This window comes from Urocampus carinirostris, chromosome 16 (genome assembly GCF_059441175.1).
Source record: "Urocampus carinirostris isolate Australia breed hairy pipefish chromosome 16, RoL_Ucar_1.0, whole genome shotgun sequence".
Taxonomy (NCBI): Eukaryota; Metazoa; Chordata; class Actinopteri; order Syngnathiformes; family Syngnathidae; genus Urocampus; species Urocampus carinirostris.
The window spans coordinates 10443491-10462190 of record NC_142364.1 but is presented as its reverse complement, the minus strand read 5'-3'; the positions used below and the strand labels follow the sequence as shown (position 1 = coordinate 10462190).

At 41.2% G+C, this 18700-nt stretch overlaps 1 protein-coding gene across 1 annotated transcript in view; it reads right to left on the bottom strand.

Annotated features, from left to right (window-relative positions):
* The window catches only part of nsmfa (NMDA receptor synaptonuclear signaling and neuronal migration factor a), a 49830-nt gene extending 43928 nt beyond the window's left edge, over positions 1–5902 (bottom strand). The window contains exon 1 of the mRNA XM_088320211.1: positions 5760–5902. Within this exon, the coding sequence (XP_088176337.1) occupies positions 5760–5830 (71 nt within the window). The 5' untranslated portion in view covers positions 5831–5902. The remainder of the gene's footprint in view (positions 1–5759) is intronic.
* Between the last annotated feature and the right edge of the window lie 12798 nt (positions 5903–18700).

Genomic DNA, 18700 nt, shown 5'->3' with positions numbered 1-18700 from the left:
GAGTGGCCTCAAACGTTACGTGAAGAGCCAAACGATTACATCAACAACGCTTGATGAATGGGGCCGGAATCGCCTCCAACGGTTTTTCTTTTTTCAAAGGGATGATTTTGACGAGGCAACCTCTGCTAGATTGATCTAAAACTTTATTTAAATCAGGGAAAGCATAGCAGTTAAGTCTATGACAATGCAAAAAAGTAGCCATTTTGTTGTTTTGTTCGCTATTTTTCTATCTTTCCGAAACCCAAAAATTGAAAATGGATTTCTTAAAAATCTGATTAATCAATGAATCGAGAAAATAATAGAGACATTCATCAACCATTAAAATAAGCATTAGTTGCAGCTCTATATTCAGCTTCCTCCTTACGATATATCTGGATTTTGTACAGAAGTGGTAGCACGACTTGGTTGTGTCTCCTCTCAAGCTCTTTATAAGGTGCACGGAGGATTGGAGAGGTCAATCGTACTCAGTCGACACTACTTTAAAGATTCAAAGCATTTATGTTCTTCTTTACAATATACATGAATTATCTGTCGATTTAGTAGTACAACTTGGTTGTGTCTCCTCTCTACCCCTTCATAATGTGCACGAGGCACTTGAGAGCTTGGCCATCATCAGTTGAGACTAGTTGTTGGAAAGATTCAAAGTGTTTATGTTCTTCATTACAATATATTTGTGTTTTCTATAAAAGCGGTAGAACAACTTAGTCGTCTCTCCTCTCAACCTCTTCATAATGTGCACAAAGGGTCGCAGAGCTCAGTCATAATCAGTTGCCACTACTTTTTAGAAAGATTCAAGGCATTTATGATCCTCTTTACAATATATCTGGATTATCTATAGAAATATTAACACAATTTGGTCTTGTCTCCTCTCCATCTCTTCATAATGTGCACGAGACACTGGAGAGCTTGGCCTTAATCAGACGACACAACTTGTTAGAAAGATTCTAAGCATTCATTTTTCTCCTCACAATGTATTTGGATTTTCTATAGATGTAGTAGCATGCATTGGTCGTGTATCCTTTCAACCTCTGCGTAATGTGCACAAAAGATCAGTGAGCTCGGTCATAGTCAATCAATACTACCTGTTCAAAAGATTGTACTCATTTATGTCCCTTATCATAACATATTGTGACTTTCTACGGAAGTAGTTGCAGAGCTTGGTCGTGCCTCCTCTCACTCTCTTCATAAGGTGCACGGAAGTTTGGGGACTTCAGTCATAATCAGTAAACTCTACTTGTTAGAAAGATTCTAAGCATTTATGTTTGTCCTCACAAATGTATTTGGATTTTCTATAGCTGTAGTAGCAAACATTGGTCGTGTCTCCTTTCAACCTTCTGCGTAATGTGCACAAAAAATAAGAGAGCTCGGTCATAATCAATCAAAACTACTTGTTAGAAAGATTTTACGCATTTATATTCTTCATCATAACATATTGCGACTTTCTACAGAAGTAGTTGCACAGCTTGGTCGTGCCTCCTCTCACTCTCTTCATAAGGTGCACAAAAGTTTGGGGTCTTAGGTCATAATCAGTAAACACTCTTTGTTAGAAAGATTTTACATATTCATGTTCCTCTAAATATATTTAGATTATCTACAGACGTAGTACCACAACGTGGTCGTGTCTTCTCTGAACCTCTTGATAATGTGGGCGAGGCCCCTGAGAGCTTGGCTGAAATCAGTTCACAGTAGTTTTAGAAAGCTTTAATGTTCCATATTACTGTATATTTGTATTTTCTATAGTAGTAGTTGCACAAATTGGTCACTTCTACTCTCTACCTCTTCACAAAATGTGTGAGTCACCACTGAGCTTGACCAAAATCAGGCGACACCACTTGTTTGAAAGAATCAAAGCATTTTTGTTCCTCTTTACAATATCCATCCATTATCTGCACCGCTTATCCTCAGTAGGGTCGCGGGGGTGCTGGAGCCCATCCCAGCTATCTTCGGGCAGTGGGCAGGGGACACCCTAAACTGGTTGCCAGCCAGTCCCAGGGCACAAAGAGACAAACAACTTACTCGCTCATTCACACCTAGGGACGATTCTGACATGCATGTTTTTGGAATGTGGGAGGAAACCGGAGTGCCCGGAGGAAACCCACGCAAGCACGGGGAGAACATGCAAACTCCACACAGGAAGGTTTGATCTCATGACCTCAGAACTGTGCCGCACACGCGCTAACCACTGCGCTGCGGTGCTGCCCTCTTTACAATATATTTGTATTATCCTTAGAAGTAGTAGCACAACTTGGTTGTGTCTCCTCTGAACCTCTTCATAATGTGTATGAGGCGACAGAGAACTTGACCATAATCAGTCTAATTGTCAGAAAGATTCTAAGCATCTATGTTCCTCCTTACAATATGATTAGATTTTCTATATAAGTAGTAGCCCAACTTGGTCGTTTCTCCTCTCAAACTCTTCATAATATCTTCAACCTGAATTAAAAGGGAAAGATAATACCACACTGATCAACTGTGCGCTAGAGAAGATGATTTTGTTTTTTTCTATTCCAGGACTAAGGATATATTTTCTTGTTTTACTCGTAAAATAAATTGAAATATCCCCAAAACTAGAAAAATGACAAGATTGGTCCATTATTTGTTTGCAGAGGCAAGCCACACCCTCTCAAAGTCACATGAACCAATGAAAAACTCTAAAATATAGCGGAAGGTCTTTTTGACGTGCTAGCTTGCCGGTGAGTGGTCATAAATATTGAATAAGATTGAGCAGAGTTTCTCATCAGCGAGGCTGGTAGCGCTATTAACGCAGCCAAATTGAAGGCGATTGTACGCCTGGATGCTTTTACAGACAATTTCAAGGAACGAGCATCTTCAATTGGGGGCGAAGACTTCCTACGGGGTTATCATTAAATTCGGAAATCCGTAGAATATGGACGTACGAAATTCGTTTGACGTGGCTTGTTAAAGTGACAGTGGGTAATAATTCACCACTACAGGTCGGTGTATCTTAGAATAGAGTTTAAGCGAGAGAAAAAGCCAAGTGAGCTGGATATACCAAGAGCTGCTGAAAAGAACTAATACCTGGAGTTGTTCAGAGTCCAGTCAAGTCATGTTTATAGGTATAGCCCTTAATCACAAGGAGTATCAAGAGGCTGCACAGACCACAGATTATTGCAAACCACAGACTATTATGACACCATCCCCTGATCTAAAACCTACATGAAGGCAAGGAAAAACTCAAAAACCTTAGTCAAGTCCAGTCAAGTCATGTTTATATGTATAGCCCTTAATCACAAGGAGTATCAAAGGGCTGCACAGACCACAGATTATTGCAAACCACAGACTATTATGACACCATCCCCTGATCTAAAACCTACATGAAGGCCAGGAAAAACTCAAAAACCTTAGTCAAGTCCAGTCAAGTCATATTTATATGTGTAGCCCTTAGTCAAAGGGCTGCACAGACCACAGATTATTGCAAACCACAGACTATTATGACACCATCCCCTGATGTAAAACCTACATGAAGGCAAGGAAAAACTCAAAAACCTTAGTCAAGTCCAGTCAAGTTATGTTTATATGTATAGCCCTTAATCACAAGGAGTATCAAAGGGCTGCACAGACCACAGATTATTGCAAACCACAGACTATTATGACACCATCCCCTGATCTAAAACCTACACGAGGGCAAGGAAAAACTCAAAAACCTTGGTCAAGTCATGTTTATATGGATAGCCCTTAATCACAAGGAGTATCAAAGGGCTGCACAGACTACAGATTATTGCAAACCACAGACTATTATGACACCATCCCCTGATCTAAAACCTACATCAGGGCAAGGAAAAACTCAAAAACCTTAGTCAAGTCCAGTCAAGTCATGTTTATTTGTATAGCACTTAATCACAAGGAGTATCAAAAGGCTGCACAGACCACAGATTATTGCAAACCACAGACTATTATGACACCATCCCCTGATCTAAAACCAACAAGAGGGCAAGGGAAAAAAATCAAAAGCCTTAGTCAAGTCCAGTCAAGTTATGTTTATATGTATAGCCCTTAATCACAAGGAGTATCAAAGGGCTGCACAGACCACAGATTATTGCAAACCACAGACTATTATGACACCATCCCCTGATCTAAAACCTACATGAGGGCAAGGAAAAACTCAAAAACCTTAGTCAAGTCCAGTCAAGTCATGTCTATATGTATAGCCCTTAATCACAAGGAGTATCAAAGGGCTGCACAGACCACAGATTATTGCAAACCACAGACTATTATGACACCATCCCCTGATCTAAAACCTACACGAGGGCAAGGAAAAACTCAAAAACCTTGGTCAAGTCATGTTTATATGGATAGCCCTTAATCACAAGGAGTATCAAAGGGCTGCACAGACTACAGATTATTGCAAACCACAGACTATTATGACACCATCCCCTGATCTAAAACCTACATCAGGGCAAGGAAAAACTCAAAAACCTTAGTCAAGTCCAGTCAAGTCATGTTTATTTGTATAGCCCTTAATCACAAGGAGTATCAAAAGGCTGCACAGACCACAGATTATTGCAAACCACAGACTATTATGACACCATCCCCTGATCTAAAACCAACAAGAGGGCAAGGGAAAAAAATCAAAAGCCTTAGTCAAGTCCAGTCAAGTTATGTTTATATGTATAGCCCTTAATCACAAGGAGTATCAAAGGGCTGCACAGACCACAGATTATTGCAAACCACAGACTATTATGACACCATCCCCTGATGTAAAACCTACATGAAGGCAAGGAAAAACTCAAAAACCTTAGTCAAGTCCAGTCAAGTCATGTTTATATCTATAGCCCTTAATCACAAGGAGTATCAAAGGGCTGCACAGACTACAGATTATTGCAAACCACAGACTATTATAACACCATCCCCTGATCTAAAACCTACATCAGGGCAAGGGAAAAACTCAAAGAGCTGGTATGAATGGCTAACTTTAGCAGCTAGTGCAAGCCGAGAGCTACTTTCTGATACTGATTGGCGCGAAATGCTAGCATTTTGCTATACATATCTAAAATAACTTGTGTTATTACCATGTTGCTATTATTTTATTACCAGGTTGTAATTATTAGAAGATAAGTCTATAAAATCACATGCTTTGTCTACCATGTAGCTAAAAGGAGTTGCACTTTTATATAATAGTTCATGTATTTTTGTTCATTATTCTAATCCATTTGTTTTTTTTTTACCACCAGGGGGCATTAAATAATATACACAATCTCCCTTTAACAATCCGGGGTGCAACCTCATAAACTGAACTCTCCTCCCCTTCTCTTGCAGCCCATTTATATGGGAAGCACATCGCTTTTCAAGGTGGTACACATAAACGCTGCATTGCATGCAAAAGAGAATGGGGTTGCAAGACCTGGGAGGGCTGGGGATACTGGGAGAATTGGGGAGGTGCTACTGGGAAAATTGGGAGGGGGGGGGGCGCCCATGACGTAACGCTACCACACGCTCCACGTCGAGTTCAAGGTCATTCATTGAGAGAATCGGGACGGAGAGATTCCGATTCTGGCTCAAAACTGGAGTCAAGGGAGCGTACTGATTGGGCAATGGTGGGAAATTGTTGGTTTTTGGGTGTGTGTGGGGGGCATTAAAATCCATTGTCATAGAATGAATTCATACACAAAAAATGTGCATCTTATGTCAGGGATTTTGGTGCAGCGTTTAATAAAAAAAAAACATAAAAAACAAAAGGTAGCTCCGTTTGTGTAACGTAAACTTAAAAGGAATGGTTCAAAAAATCGAATGTAACTCACCTAACTTTTGCCGCCACGGACGATATCGCGTCGTTCCTCAAATTCTTCCTTTTGGACGCGGCGGTTCCCATGCTGACATGGAAACGACGCAGACGGAAAGCAAACCATTCCCGCCGCCAATTTCCGAAAACACACACACGGACTTGCGCACCTTCTTTATCTTCCCGGCGGAATGCGACAAAAAAATCCCCAGGGAGGGCGATAGAATTAAAAAAAAACAATCAAAAACAAAAGAAGGGAAGGCAGCACGTGCGAAGGAACCCGCGTGGAAACTGGAAACGCACGCGTGTGTCTCGTCCTCGCTCACTGCTCTGGCTCATTGATGTGCAGCGAGAATGCCTAGGAGAGAGAGAGAAGGAGGAAGGGGGGAGAGATCATCACAGCATCAGCAGCAGCAAAAAAAAAAGAAAGAGAAACAGAGGTGAGGAAGGAGGGGGCGTGCAAGTGATGTGTGACGGATGCAAGAACGTGGTGGTATCCCCTGCAGGATCTCCCCCGCAATACCCACAAGACCACCCTCCGACCGGAAAAAAATATAATATATTATATTATATATAATATACGGACTATAAGCCGCACCTGAATATAAGCCGCACCCAAAAGTAACCAGAAAGAACATTTTGTAACACAGTGCAAAAAGAAAATTGCATACATTATGGCAGGGGAGTCAAACTCATTTTAGGTCAATAGCCAAATGGCAAAAAAAAACTCTCACAAGGGCCAGACTAAGAAAGAGAAAGAATAGGGTGAAAGAGAGACTGACAGCAATAGAGAAATACAAAGACAGAGAGAGAGAGAGACAGAGAGAGAAAGAAAAACAAAAAAAGGACAAGGAAAAGGGGAGAGAAAGAGAAAGGGAAATACAGAGGAGAGGAGCAGAAAGAGGGAGAGAGACGGGAAAATAAAGACAGAAAGCGAAAGGATGAGAAAGACAAAGACACATGGGGAAAGAAGGAGAGAGAGAAAGGGAAAGACAAAGAAAAAATTGGGAGAGGAGAGAGAAAAAGAAAGTGAGAAAATCAGAGAAAGAAAAAGAAACAAGAAAGAGAGATAAAGACGAAAAGAGAATAGAGAAATACAAAAAGAAACAACAGAGGGAAAGAAAAAGAGATAAAAGAGACAGAGAGAGGAAAGAAATAGAGACCAAGTGAGGAGGAAAGCAGAGAGAAAGAGAAAAATGAGGGGAGAATGAGGAAAAAAAATGGAGAGAAAGAGAGAAAATAGAAAGAACAAGAAAGAGAGAAAAAAAACCTCCGACAAGGTCAGCCAGCAGACATTTGTCCCCATTTTAGGTCAATAGCCAAATGGCCGCAAAAAAACTCTCACGAGGGCCAGACTAAGAAAAAGAAAGAATAGGGAGAAAGAGAGACTGACAGCAATAGAGAAAGACAAAGACAGAGAGAGAAAGAGAAAGAAAAACAAAAAAGGACAAGGAAAAAGGGAGAGAAAGAGAGAGGGAAATACAGAGGAGAGAAGCAGAAAGAGGGAGAGGGGAAAATAAAGAGAAAGAGAAAGGATAAGAAAGACAAAGAAATATGGGGAAAGAGGGAGAGAAAGAAAAGTGAGAAAGTCAGAGAAAGAAAAAGAAACAAGAGAGATAAAGAGAGAGACGAAAAGAGAATAGAGAAATACAAAAAGAGACAACAGAGGGAAAGATAGAGAAGAAAAAGAGAAAAAAAGAGATGAAAAAGAGACAGAGAGAGAGGAAAGAAAGAGAGACCAAGTGAGGGAAAAGCAGAGAAAAAAAAAGAGGGGAGAATGAAGAAAAAAAGGGAGATACAGAGAGAAAATAGAAAGAACATGAAAGGGAAAACTATATAAGCTAAATATAGCTAGCTAATAGCTAGCTAAATGCTATCTTTTCATTTCAAACAATAGAAACAGATCTACCTACTTGCCTGCCCACTGTAATTAGCTAGCTTGCTTAAACGATAAACTACAAATTTGATTAGCTAGTTTACTATGGAAATCTACACAATTCAATTCTACTAGCTCGTAGCTAGTAGTAGAAGACTATAACTAGAAGTAACATTTAGTATTAGCAACCTAATAGCTACAACTTAATCTCAATCGATCAAAACAGAGATACTTAGCGGCCCGCCCACTGTGAATGGCCGACCAGCTAACAATGCAAACTACGGATTTGGCTAGCTAGTTCACAATATAATACTATATCGGGGGTCTACCAGGGTGCCCCCTAAGGACAGCTGAGGTCCCTGTGTACCTGTCCTCGAAATAGCTCGCCAGTTCTGGGTCATTGTAATTTTCAAGTGAAATTCTTCTTCTAGTGGTTGACTGAGTCTATTGAACTCTACTTCAAATAATAAATCTGGTAATAACATAGTAACTACATAGTAATAACACAATAAGTTACAAAAAGTAGCTCTCAGCTTGAAAAAACTTGGAAATCCCTGATATAAAGCTATTAGCTTAATTTTGATGATCAGTAGTTATCCATCCATCCACCCAATGTCTGCATAGCTTATCCTCAGTAGGGTCACGGGGGTGCTGGAGCCCAACCCAGTTATCTTCGGGCAGTGGGCAGGGGACACCCTGAACTGGTTGCCAGCCAGTCGCAGGGCAAATCAGTAGTTAGTAGAAGCTAAATATAGCTAGCTAATAGCTAGCTAGTGGCTATGTTTTCATCTCATACAATAGAAACAAGTCACCGATGGTCTGGTGGCAAGGATGCAGCACTCTCGCTGCTGTGGCCCGGGTTCGAATCCCGGTCAGGGAAACTGTTGCAGACAGACAGAACAAGACAGACAATTCCTTTTGGCAGCACGGCGGCACGGTGGTTAGCGCGTTTGCGGCACAGTTCTGAGGTCTCATCTCATCTCATTAGCTGCACCGCTCATCCTCAGTAGGGTCAGGGGGGTGCTGGAGCCCATCCCAGCAATCATCGGGCAGTGGGCAGGGGACACCCGGAACTGGTTGCCAGCCAATCGCAGGGCACACAGGGACAGACAACCCGCTCGCTCATTCACACCTAAGGACAACCTGGACCGTCAATCCACCTGAAATGCATGTCTTTGGAATGTGGGAGGAAACCCACGCAAGCACGGGGAGAACATACAAACTCCGCACAGGAAGTCCGGTAGCTGGATTTGAACCCACACAGGAGGTTCCCAAGACCTTAGATCTGTGCCGCACACGCGCTAACCACTGTGCCGCCGTGCTGCCCAGTTCTGAGGTCATGGGTTCAAATCCAGCTACCAACCTTCCTGTGTGGAGTTTGCATGTTTTCCCCGTGCCGGTCCAAATTGTCCCTAGGTGTGAATGAGCGAGCGAATCGTCTGTCCCTGTGTGCCCTGCAACTGGCTAGCAACCAGTTCAGGGTGCCCACTGCCCGAAGATGGCTGGGATGGGCTCCAACACTCCCGTGACCCTACTGAGGATAAGCGGTGCAGATAATGGATGGATACACAATAGAAACTGATCTATCATGCCTACCCACTGTAAATAGCTAGTACTTACAAGAAAAACTACAAATGTTGTTAGCTAGTTTCCTGTGTAAAGCTATATCAACGGATTCTGCTAGCTATTAGCTAGAAGTAGAGGACTATAGCTAGAAAAACGCAAATAATCAACGCGGAATCAATCCGTCTACTCGGACGATGTGGTCCGTTTTTAGACGTCCTTGAGCTAGCCGTGGATTCGAGCTAGCATGCACATCACGGGCACACGCGCCAGGGAATGAACATCGATAAATAAAGGCCGGCCCCGTCGGGTGGCGCCGAGCTACCCGGAGAACATTAAGTGATAAATTCTTTCAGGCCGCTTCCACTGGGATGCTCGCCGCGTGCCGGTGGACTGTAAAATAAAGGAGAGCAAAAGGAGCTTCCAAAATCTATGCCAGGGGGTGTCAAACTCGTTCCGTGCTCAGGGGCCACGTGGTTGGAAAATCGTTCTTACGGGGGCCAGGCAAAAAGATTAGAGAAAAAGAGAAAGAAAGAGGTAGAGGGAGAGAGAAAGAAATAGAGAGTAGGTGAGAAAGAGGCAGTAAAAGAGAGAAAGAAAGCAAAAGAGTCTGAACTGGAGAACTGGAGAGAAAGTGAGAGGGAAAGAGAGAGAGAAACAAAAAAGAGAGGGGGCTAGAGAGAGAGAAAGAAATAGAGAAAGAGAAAGAGAGAAAGAAATAGAAAGTAAGTAAGTAAGAAAGAGGGAGAAAAAGAGAGGAAGAAAGCAAAAGAGTCTGAACTGGAGAACTGGAGAGAAAGTGAGAGGGAAAGAGAGAGAGAAACAAAAAAGAGAGGGGGCTAGAGAGAGAGAAAGAAATAGAGAAAGAGAAAGAGAGAAAGAAATAGAAAGTAAGTAAGTAAGAAAGAGGGAGAAAAAGAGAGGAAGAAAGCAAAAGAGTCTGAACTGGAGAACTGGAGAGAAAGTGAGAGGGAAAGAGAGAGAGAAACAAAAAAGAGAGGGGGCTAGAGAGAGAGAAAGAAATAGAGAAAGAGAAAGAGAGAAAGAAATAGAAAGTAAGTAAGTAAGAAAGAGAGAGAAAAAGAGAGGAAGAAAGCAAAAGAGTCTGAACTGGAGACCTGGAGAGAAAGTGAGAGGGAAAGAGAGAGAGAAACAAAAAAGAGAGGGGGCTAGAGAGAGAGAAAGAAATAGAGAAAGAGAAAGAGAGAAAGAAATAGAAAGTAAGTAAGTAAGAAAGAGGGAGAAAAAGAGAGGAAGAAAGCAAAAGAGTCTGAACTGGAGACCTGGAGAGAAAGTGAGAGGGAAAGAGAGAGAGAAACAAAAAAGAGAGGGGGCTAGAGAGAGAGAAAGAAATAGAGAAAGAGAAAGAGAGAAAGAAATAGAAAGTAAGTAAGTAAGAAAGAGGGAGAAAAAGAGAGGAAGAAAGCAAAAGAGTCTGAACTGGAGAGAAAGTGAGAGAGAAAGAGAGAGAGAGAGAGAAAGAGAGAGAGAAAGAAAAAAAGAGAGGCCCAGAGAGAGAGAAAGAAATAGAGAAAGAGAGAAAGAAATGGAGAGTAAGTGAGAAAGAGGGAGGAAAAAAGAGAAAGAAAGCAAATGAGAGTCAAAGACAACTGAAAGAAACAAGAGGGAAAGAAAAAGAGATAAAAGAGACAGAGAGAGGAAAGAAATGGAGACCAAGTGAGGGGGAAAGCAGAGAGAAAGAGAAAAATGAGGGGAGAATGAGGAAAAAAATAGAGAGAAAGAGAGAAAATAGAAAGAACAAGAAAGAGAGAAAAAAAAAACTCTGACAAGGTCAGCCAGCAGACATTTATCCCCATTTTAGGTCAATAGCCAAATGGAAGAAAAAAAACTCTCACGAAGGCCAGACTAAGAAAGAGAAAGAATAGGGAGTAAGAGAGACTGACAGCAATAGAGAAAGACAAAGACAGAGAGAGAAAGAGACAGAGAGAGAGAGAAAGAGAAACAAAAAAAGGACAAGGAAAAGGGGAGAGAAAGAGAAAGGGAAATACAGAGGAGAGAAGCAGAAAGAGGGAAAGAGAGGGGAAAATAAAGACAGAAAGCGAAAGGATGAGAAAGACAAAGACAAATGGGGAAAGAGGGAGAGAAAGAAAGGGAAAGACAAAGAAAAAAAACAAGAGAGATAAAGAGAGACGAAAAGAGAATAGAGAAATACAAAAAGAGACAACAGAGGGAAAGAAAAAGAAGAAAAAGAGACAGAGAGACAAAAGAAATAGACCAAGTGAGGGGAAAGCAGAGAGAAAGAGAAAAATGAGGGGAAAATGAGGAAAATAAGGGAGAAAAAAAGAGAAAATAGAAAGAACAAGAAAGAGAGAAAAAAAAACCCTCCGACAAGGTCAGGCAGCAGACATTTATCCCCTCGGAGTTGGAGGACGGCTGCCAGCGCATCAATTTTGCCGTAAGAAGCGCGAACGCCGTGCAATTACAAAAGGCGAGGCGCGATGGATAAACGGAGCGTGAAGGCGGTAAGCAGGCCGGCTCCGGATTCGAGTGCCGTACAAGCAGATCCTTATCGAGAAGGGCCAAACAAGAGAATACGATTGTAGCACAGAGTAGGCGGCCATAGTCCAAAAGGGGCCCCCGACGAGGAAGGAGGGTATACCTCTCGGTATTTAATGAGAATTGACAGATGACCTAAAGTCCCTCTCGCCCCGGTGACTCATTCGGCTTTTGCGTTTGTCATTCCGCCTGCTTGACGGGAATCCCCGCTAGTAGGCCAGTCTGACGACCCCCCTTGACTGGGTGACATTCAGCCGGCTGCCATAAACGGTAATCGGAAATCCTGACGATGGTAAAAGGAGGGAAAAAAAAAAATATATATATATATATATATATATATATATATATATATATACATGAAAGATAAAGAAAGAAAGAAAGAAAGAAAGAAAGAAAGAAAGAAAGAAAGAGAAAGAAAGACAGAAAGAAAGAGAGAGAGAAAAAAAAAGAAAAAACAAAGAAAAAAAAGAAAGAAAATGAAAGAGAAAGAGAGAAAAAGAAAGAAAAACAAAAAGAAAAGAAAGAAAAAGAAAGAAAGAGAAAAAACCAAGAAAGAAAAGAAAGAAAAAGAGAAAGAAAGAGAGGGAAAAAGAAAAAAAAAAAAACATATATATATATATATATATATTTATAAGAAAGAGAGAATGAAAGAGAAAAAAAAGAAAGAGGGAGAAAGAAAGAAAGCGAGAATGAAAGAAAAAGAAAGAAAAAGAAAGAGAAAGAAAAAAGAAAGAGGGAAAGAAAGAAAGACAAAGAGAAAGAGAGAGAAAGAAAAAACAAAAACATACACACATATATATATATATATATATGTGTATATGTAAGAAAGAGAGAAAGAAAAAGAGAAAAAAGAAAGAAAGCAAGAAAAAGAAAGAAAAAGAAAGAGAAAGAGAGAAAAAGAAAGAAAGAAAGACAGAAAAAGAAAGAAAGAGAAAAAAGAAAGAAAAAAAGAAAGAAAAAGAAAGAAAAAGAAAGAGAAAGAGAGAAAAAGAAGGAAAGACAGAAAAAGAAAAAAAGAGAAAAAAAGGAAAAAAGAAAGAAAGAAAGAGAGAAAGAAAGAAAGAGAGAAAGAGAGAAAAGAAAATAAGTATTTGAGCACCCTGCTTTTTTGCTATTTCTCCCACTTATAAATCATGTAGGGGTCTGACATTTTCATAGTAGGTGCATGTCCACTGTGAGAGAGATAAACTAAAAAGAAAAATACTGAAATCACAATGCATGATTTTGTAGCAATTTATTTATGTGCTATAACTGTAAATAAGTATTTGAACGCCTGAGAAAATGAAGGTTAATATTTGGTACAGTAGCCTTTGTTTGCTATTACAGAGGTCAAACGTGTCCTGTAGTCTTTGCACACACTGCAGGAGGGATCTTGGCCCAGTCCTCCAAACAGATCTTCTCTAGGTCAGTCAGGTGCGGCGGCGCAGTGGTTAGCGCGAGTGCGGCACAGTTCATGTCTTGGGAACCTCCTGCGTGGGTTCAAATCCAGCTCCAGACTTCCTGTGCGGAGTTTGTATGTTCTCCCCGTGCTTGCGTGGGTATCCTCCCACATTCCAAAAACATGCATTTCAGGTGAATTGGCCGGTCCAAATTGTCCCTAGGTGTGATTGAGCGAGTGGGTTGTCTGTCCCCGTGTGCCCTGCGATTGGCTGGCAACCAGTTCAGGGTGTCCCCTGCCCACTGCCCGATGATTTGCTGGGATGGGCTCCAGCACCCCCGCGACCCTACTGAGGATAAGCGGTGTAGCTAATGAGATGAGATATATGCAGGTACATGTACATGTACAATTTTATATGAATCCGGTTTCAAATTCTTCTTCATACGAGACAATAGTAGTCGGCCATTTTATTCTAGGCCTCGGACAGAAGCACGACGCTTTCTGAAAAAGGTCCGGTCAAACTGAAAGCTTACTATGGCAGCCTTCTAGCGATAGCGCCGGCTCTTAATTCACGCCGACAGCTCTCAGCAGAACAGGAAGGTCACGGAGGAAAAAAACAGTGAGCATCGGAAAAAAAAAAACGTTTCATCCCAAAAATTTGAATACGTTTTTCATATAAAAAGGTGATAAATCAAGTGGTCGTGGCGGGTGATGGCAAACGTGGGAGCACTCAATAAATATAGACTACATTTTAAGTCGAAGGGCGATTTTCTGCCGGCAACTCATAATGAAAATGGCCTGCATTGCCAGGGACGTTTTTTCCATTAGCAGGTATAAAAGTAAAAGCAAGAACTATAAGCTGTTTTTTTTCCTAGTCTGTGAAATGAGGACAAAACAAAGGCACCCTGGGCTGTGAATTTGACTCAAGTGAGACATTAACAGACTGAATTAGTGGCGAGAGATTTGGGAGCATGGAGGTAAACTTTTTGCAATATGGCTGACAATTACTTTTATACTAGGAGGGCAAGCCACAAAGACAGCAAAACCTGAAGTAGAGAGGTCATGGAAAATTCCTTTTCCACTTAAAGATGGCTAAAGTCGTATTTCCCCAAAGAAAGGAGTCTTTGTCCAACCTAGTTCTAGCAGGAATTGATATATCGAGTCTCACAACAAAAGAAAACACGGATGGAATAATGGAATAGCTGAATAATTGCAACCTTCAAAGATGATTAAATCATGAAGTTAACTGAGCATCCAGGGAACAGAAAGTAGTCCTTCCCAAAAAATAAATAAAGGGTAGCCGTAATTCCACAAAGCTACTCTGCGCTTCTTACTTCGTTAGCTCAGTGCATGCGGGGAAACTATTCGGCGATTCATTATCCCCCGTCGACTATTGCTGAGAGCGAGGGTTGGCAGAGCGCATTTTAGTCAGGCCTGGCTGCCCTTTTTTGCCATTCTATACAGAAAAAAGTCCATTATCCCCATCCCATACCGCTATAAGTGAGTGTTGACAGACCACATTTATATTAGGCCTGGCTGCACTCATGCAGCAGTAATCCATTATCCCCGATCACATATTGCTGTGAGCAGGAAACAGCAGTGCGCATATTTGTCGGGCCTGGATTTTCTTCTGTTCTGTCTAAAATGAACTGCATTGCTGCGGTCACGATCCATTATCCCCAATCCCGTATTTCTGTGGGGCAGAGAGCACTTTTGTCAGGAGGCGTGTCTTTTTGGCCCACCTGAAATGAAATGCACACTTGGAGCCGCGATCCATTATGCCCAGTCAACTACTGCTGAGAAGAGGGGCCAGCAGAGCGCGTTTTTTTGTGGTCCACTTAATATGAACTGCAGTTTTGCCTGCGATCCATTATCCCCGGCTGACTATGGTTAAAAGCAGGGGTAAGTACATTTGTGTCAAGTGGGATGGCCTTTTTCTCCATTCTCATCTCATCTCATTAGCCGTACCGCTTATCCTCATTAGGGTCGCGGGGGGCTGGAGCCCATCCCAGCCATCTCCAGACAGTGGGCAGGGGACACCCTGAACTGGTTGCCAGCCAATCGCAGGGCACACAGGGACAGACAACTCATACACTCATTCACACCTAGGGACAATTTGGACCGGCCAATTCACCTGAAATGCATGTTTTTGGAACGTGGGAGGAAACCGGAGTGCCCGGAGGAAACCCACGCAAGCACGGGGAGAACATACAAACTTCGCACAGGAAGTCTGGAGCTGGATTTGAACCCACGACAGGTTCCCATGACATGAACTGTGCCGCACAGGCGCTAACCACTGCGCCGCCGTGCTGCCCTTTCTCCATTCTTTCCGCCTAAAATTAACTGCAGTTATGGCCTCAATCCATTATCCCTGGTTGGGGCATCCAGAGCGTACATGGTGTGGTAGTTACTGTGTGGATTTTCGCACGTCGTGGCGGCGTTGCACATTATAAAGGAGGGATTATGTACCTATTTATCATCCGCGGAAACTATTAATGGACCAAAAATCCATACAACGTAAAAATAGAGCAATCTTAATATGTGTGTACCTTCTTTTTTGTTATCCTCCTCCTGTTTTTCCTCCTCCTCGCACCTGCGGGGTATCTGAGAAACGGGGACAAGAAAAGGACCGAAGAGACAGATGAATAGGTCAAGTTAGAACAAGAGAAATAGCGCCAGATATGTTCCTTTTTTTTGTTGACGTTGCAATATATTCATCATCTCTGGAGTCCTTATTTATAGAAACGGCGAGTAGGAGTCCAGGTCGGGTGTTCGGTATTTGGAGAGATGCCATATTGAGAGGTCACAATGAAAATAAATCGTGCGTGCTCGGATCAGCTCTTTCAAAATAGACGTGAGAGCGTCATTCGTGCACAATGCGTCACCGGGCGGTGCTAAAAAAAAAAAAATACAAATGAAAATAAAAAATAAAAAGAAAGAAAAGAGCTTAGTTTTGTTCCCCTGACACAAATACTCACAGTGACGTGAATGGGTCCATTATAAAGAATTTCTCATGATTTATCGATTGTTTTGTGTATATATTTATATATATATATATATATGGGCACAGTTCTGAGGTCATGAAATCGTACCTTCCTGTGTGGAGTTTGCATGTTCTCCTCGTGCTTGCAGGGGGTTTCCTCCGGTCCCTCCGGTTTCCTTTCACATTCCAAAAAACATGCATGTCAGGTGAATTGGCCGCTCCAAATTGTCCCTCGGTGTGAATGAGCGAGTGACTTGTCTTTTTCTGTGTGCCCTGCGACCAGTTCGGGGTGTCCCCTGCCCACTGCCTGAAGATAGCTGATATGGGCTCCAGCACCCCCGCGACCCTACTGAGGAGAAGCGGGGCAGTTGGATGTATACACATATATACATATTGTCAGGATTTTTGTAGATTTCATTTTGAAAATTGTTCGGATTGAAACGAAATATTCTTTACTGCAACCAGTAAACAAATTTGCCTCTAGGTGTTGCTTGTGCTCCACCATAAATCTTCTTTTCTCTGAAAGATGCTAGAATTTCCTTCACTGATTAACAAATAAATTATGTTATTACTTTGAGTTCTGATATAAATTACTAATCCCAAGAAAATGGATTCAATGAACCAGGTCGATTGAACTGGAACACACAATTTATGAACACAAAAAAATTAATGATAGGAAAAAAAGGCGAGGGTAAGGCGCCGGAGATTATGGGGGTTTTCGACTGCTGAAAGTCCGGAAGTTACTAGCGCAATAAGAAAGTTTCCCGCTATAATGCTAGTCGATTTGCTTGTCGCGGCCGATGTGGGAGACGAAACAGCCAGGCAGAAGAAAAGAGAGCGACTATCAGCAGGATTGGGTAGGGTTACTTTAACTTGATTACTTTTAATTACTTTTGGATTCCTCCAATACCAAATATGCTAATAAAAGACAAAAGAAACTGAATCTGAATAAAATTACTCAATTGTGTGCAGGCTTGGGGAGTAACAGAATACATGGAACAGCAAAAATGATGTTGGCAAGCTGTTTGGATTTATTTTCATTTTGTTTCTGTCGCATTTGATGTTAGTTTTGCCAGAGATCAAAGCCAGGAGAGAAATCTTACCACGTGTTGTGAGTCATCATTTTATTCATATTTAGTTTATTTTGTCTTTTATTAGCATATTTGTTATTGGAGTAAACCAAAAGTAATTTAAAGTAATCAAGTTAAAGTAACCCTATCCAACCCTGGCTATCAGTTAGCCAAATCTCTTTATATAGACCAGTGCTGCTCGACCAGATCATGCCTCTATGGGCGTGGTCTTAGATATCTGATACACTCAGTATCAGGTGATGGTGTTTAAAATTGCCTAACTTGTTTGAAAGCCAAAGAAGTGAGAAATTTGGGTAATGTTCTGTACTTGAGAATGTCCCTCCAATCGACATAATTACATGCAGTGAGAACATTATTTTGTCAATGCATTGCCTTGGATGTTTTAATTACATTCAAAACTTCATGTTATTAGATTTCATTGTGGTACATCGTGAATTAGTGCGACCGGGAACCGCCCAAAAGGGGACGCAGTCTTTCCATGCGATCACAAGTTCTGAGTTACTTGAAACAAAAAATGTGAAAGTCATTTTTGTGCTGGTCTTATTTGCTCTACAATATATATGTAACGGGTGTAATAATAACTTTTGTTTTATTGAAATTCCTGCTGAAATATGTGTATAGTTTTTGGTAAGTGTCCTGCAAGGATGAGTCCAACAGTGCCACCTGCTGGTATGGGGTAGGGTTTGGTTTTGGCTTCTGACATGTGACCGGGAGGCGGGGTTTGTGGGCAGTTTTCAGAGGGAACTGCTACTGGTAAGACGCATCTTTTGGTGCTCCACAAAAGAAGTTAATTTTAAACATTATAACCACAGCTGATAAATCTCTCAACATGCACAGTAATGTGATTGATGTTGTCAAGCTGTTTGGATTTATTTTCGTTTGTTTCTGTTTTACTAAAATATTAATTCCCCTTGCAGAGATCAAAGAGATCAAAGCCAGCAGAAAAGCTAATGTTGTGACTCATTCATTTGCAGGTAAATTGTACCCGTTTTTATACTCATTATTGTTTTTATTTCTATTTTCTCATATACATTAAAAAGGATGATGTTGGTTAAAATTCAGACTAAAGAAAAATAGGTTGAATTCATTGTAAACGTTAAAAATCCACTCTACGATATTTTGTTAAAAGTATCTTGTTAAAATGGATGTAAAAATGTATTGTGATATTCTAAAATGTATTTTATGTAAATTGAAAAGAAAGCTCTTTGATATGCTTTGTTGGGCAGTTTCCAGAGATAGCTGCTACTGAGATCAAAGCCAGCAGAAAAGCTAATGTTGTGACTCATTCATTTGCAGTAACTGTAATAAAAACCTCATCATCTAGTCCAGCATGAATGTGGATCTTTGGTGGGACAAGTACACCGCGGATACATATATACTTATATATGTATGTATGTGTGTGTGTGTGTGTGTGTGTGTGTGTGTGTGTGTGTGTGTGTATATATGTTTGTATGGTGGCCATTAGGGAGAGAGTGTTTGACAGAAGTCCAATAATACTTAATAAGTAAAGAAGTATGAATTTCAACCATTTATTTATTCAAACAACATACAA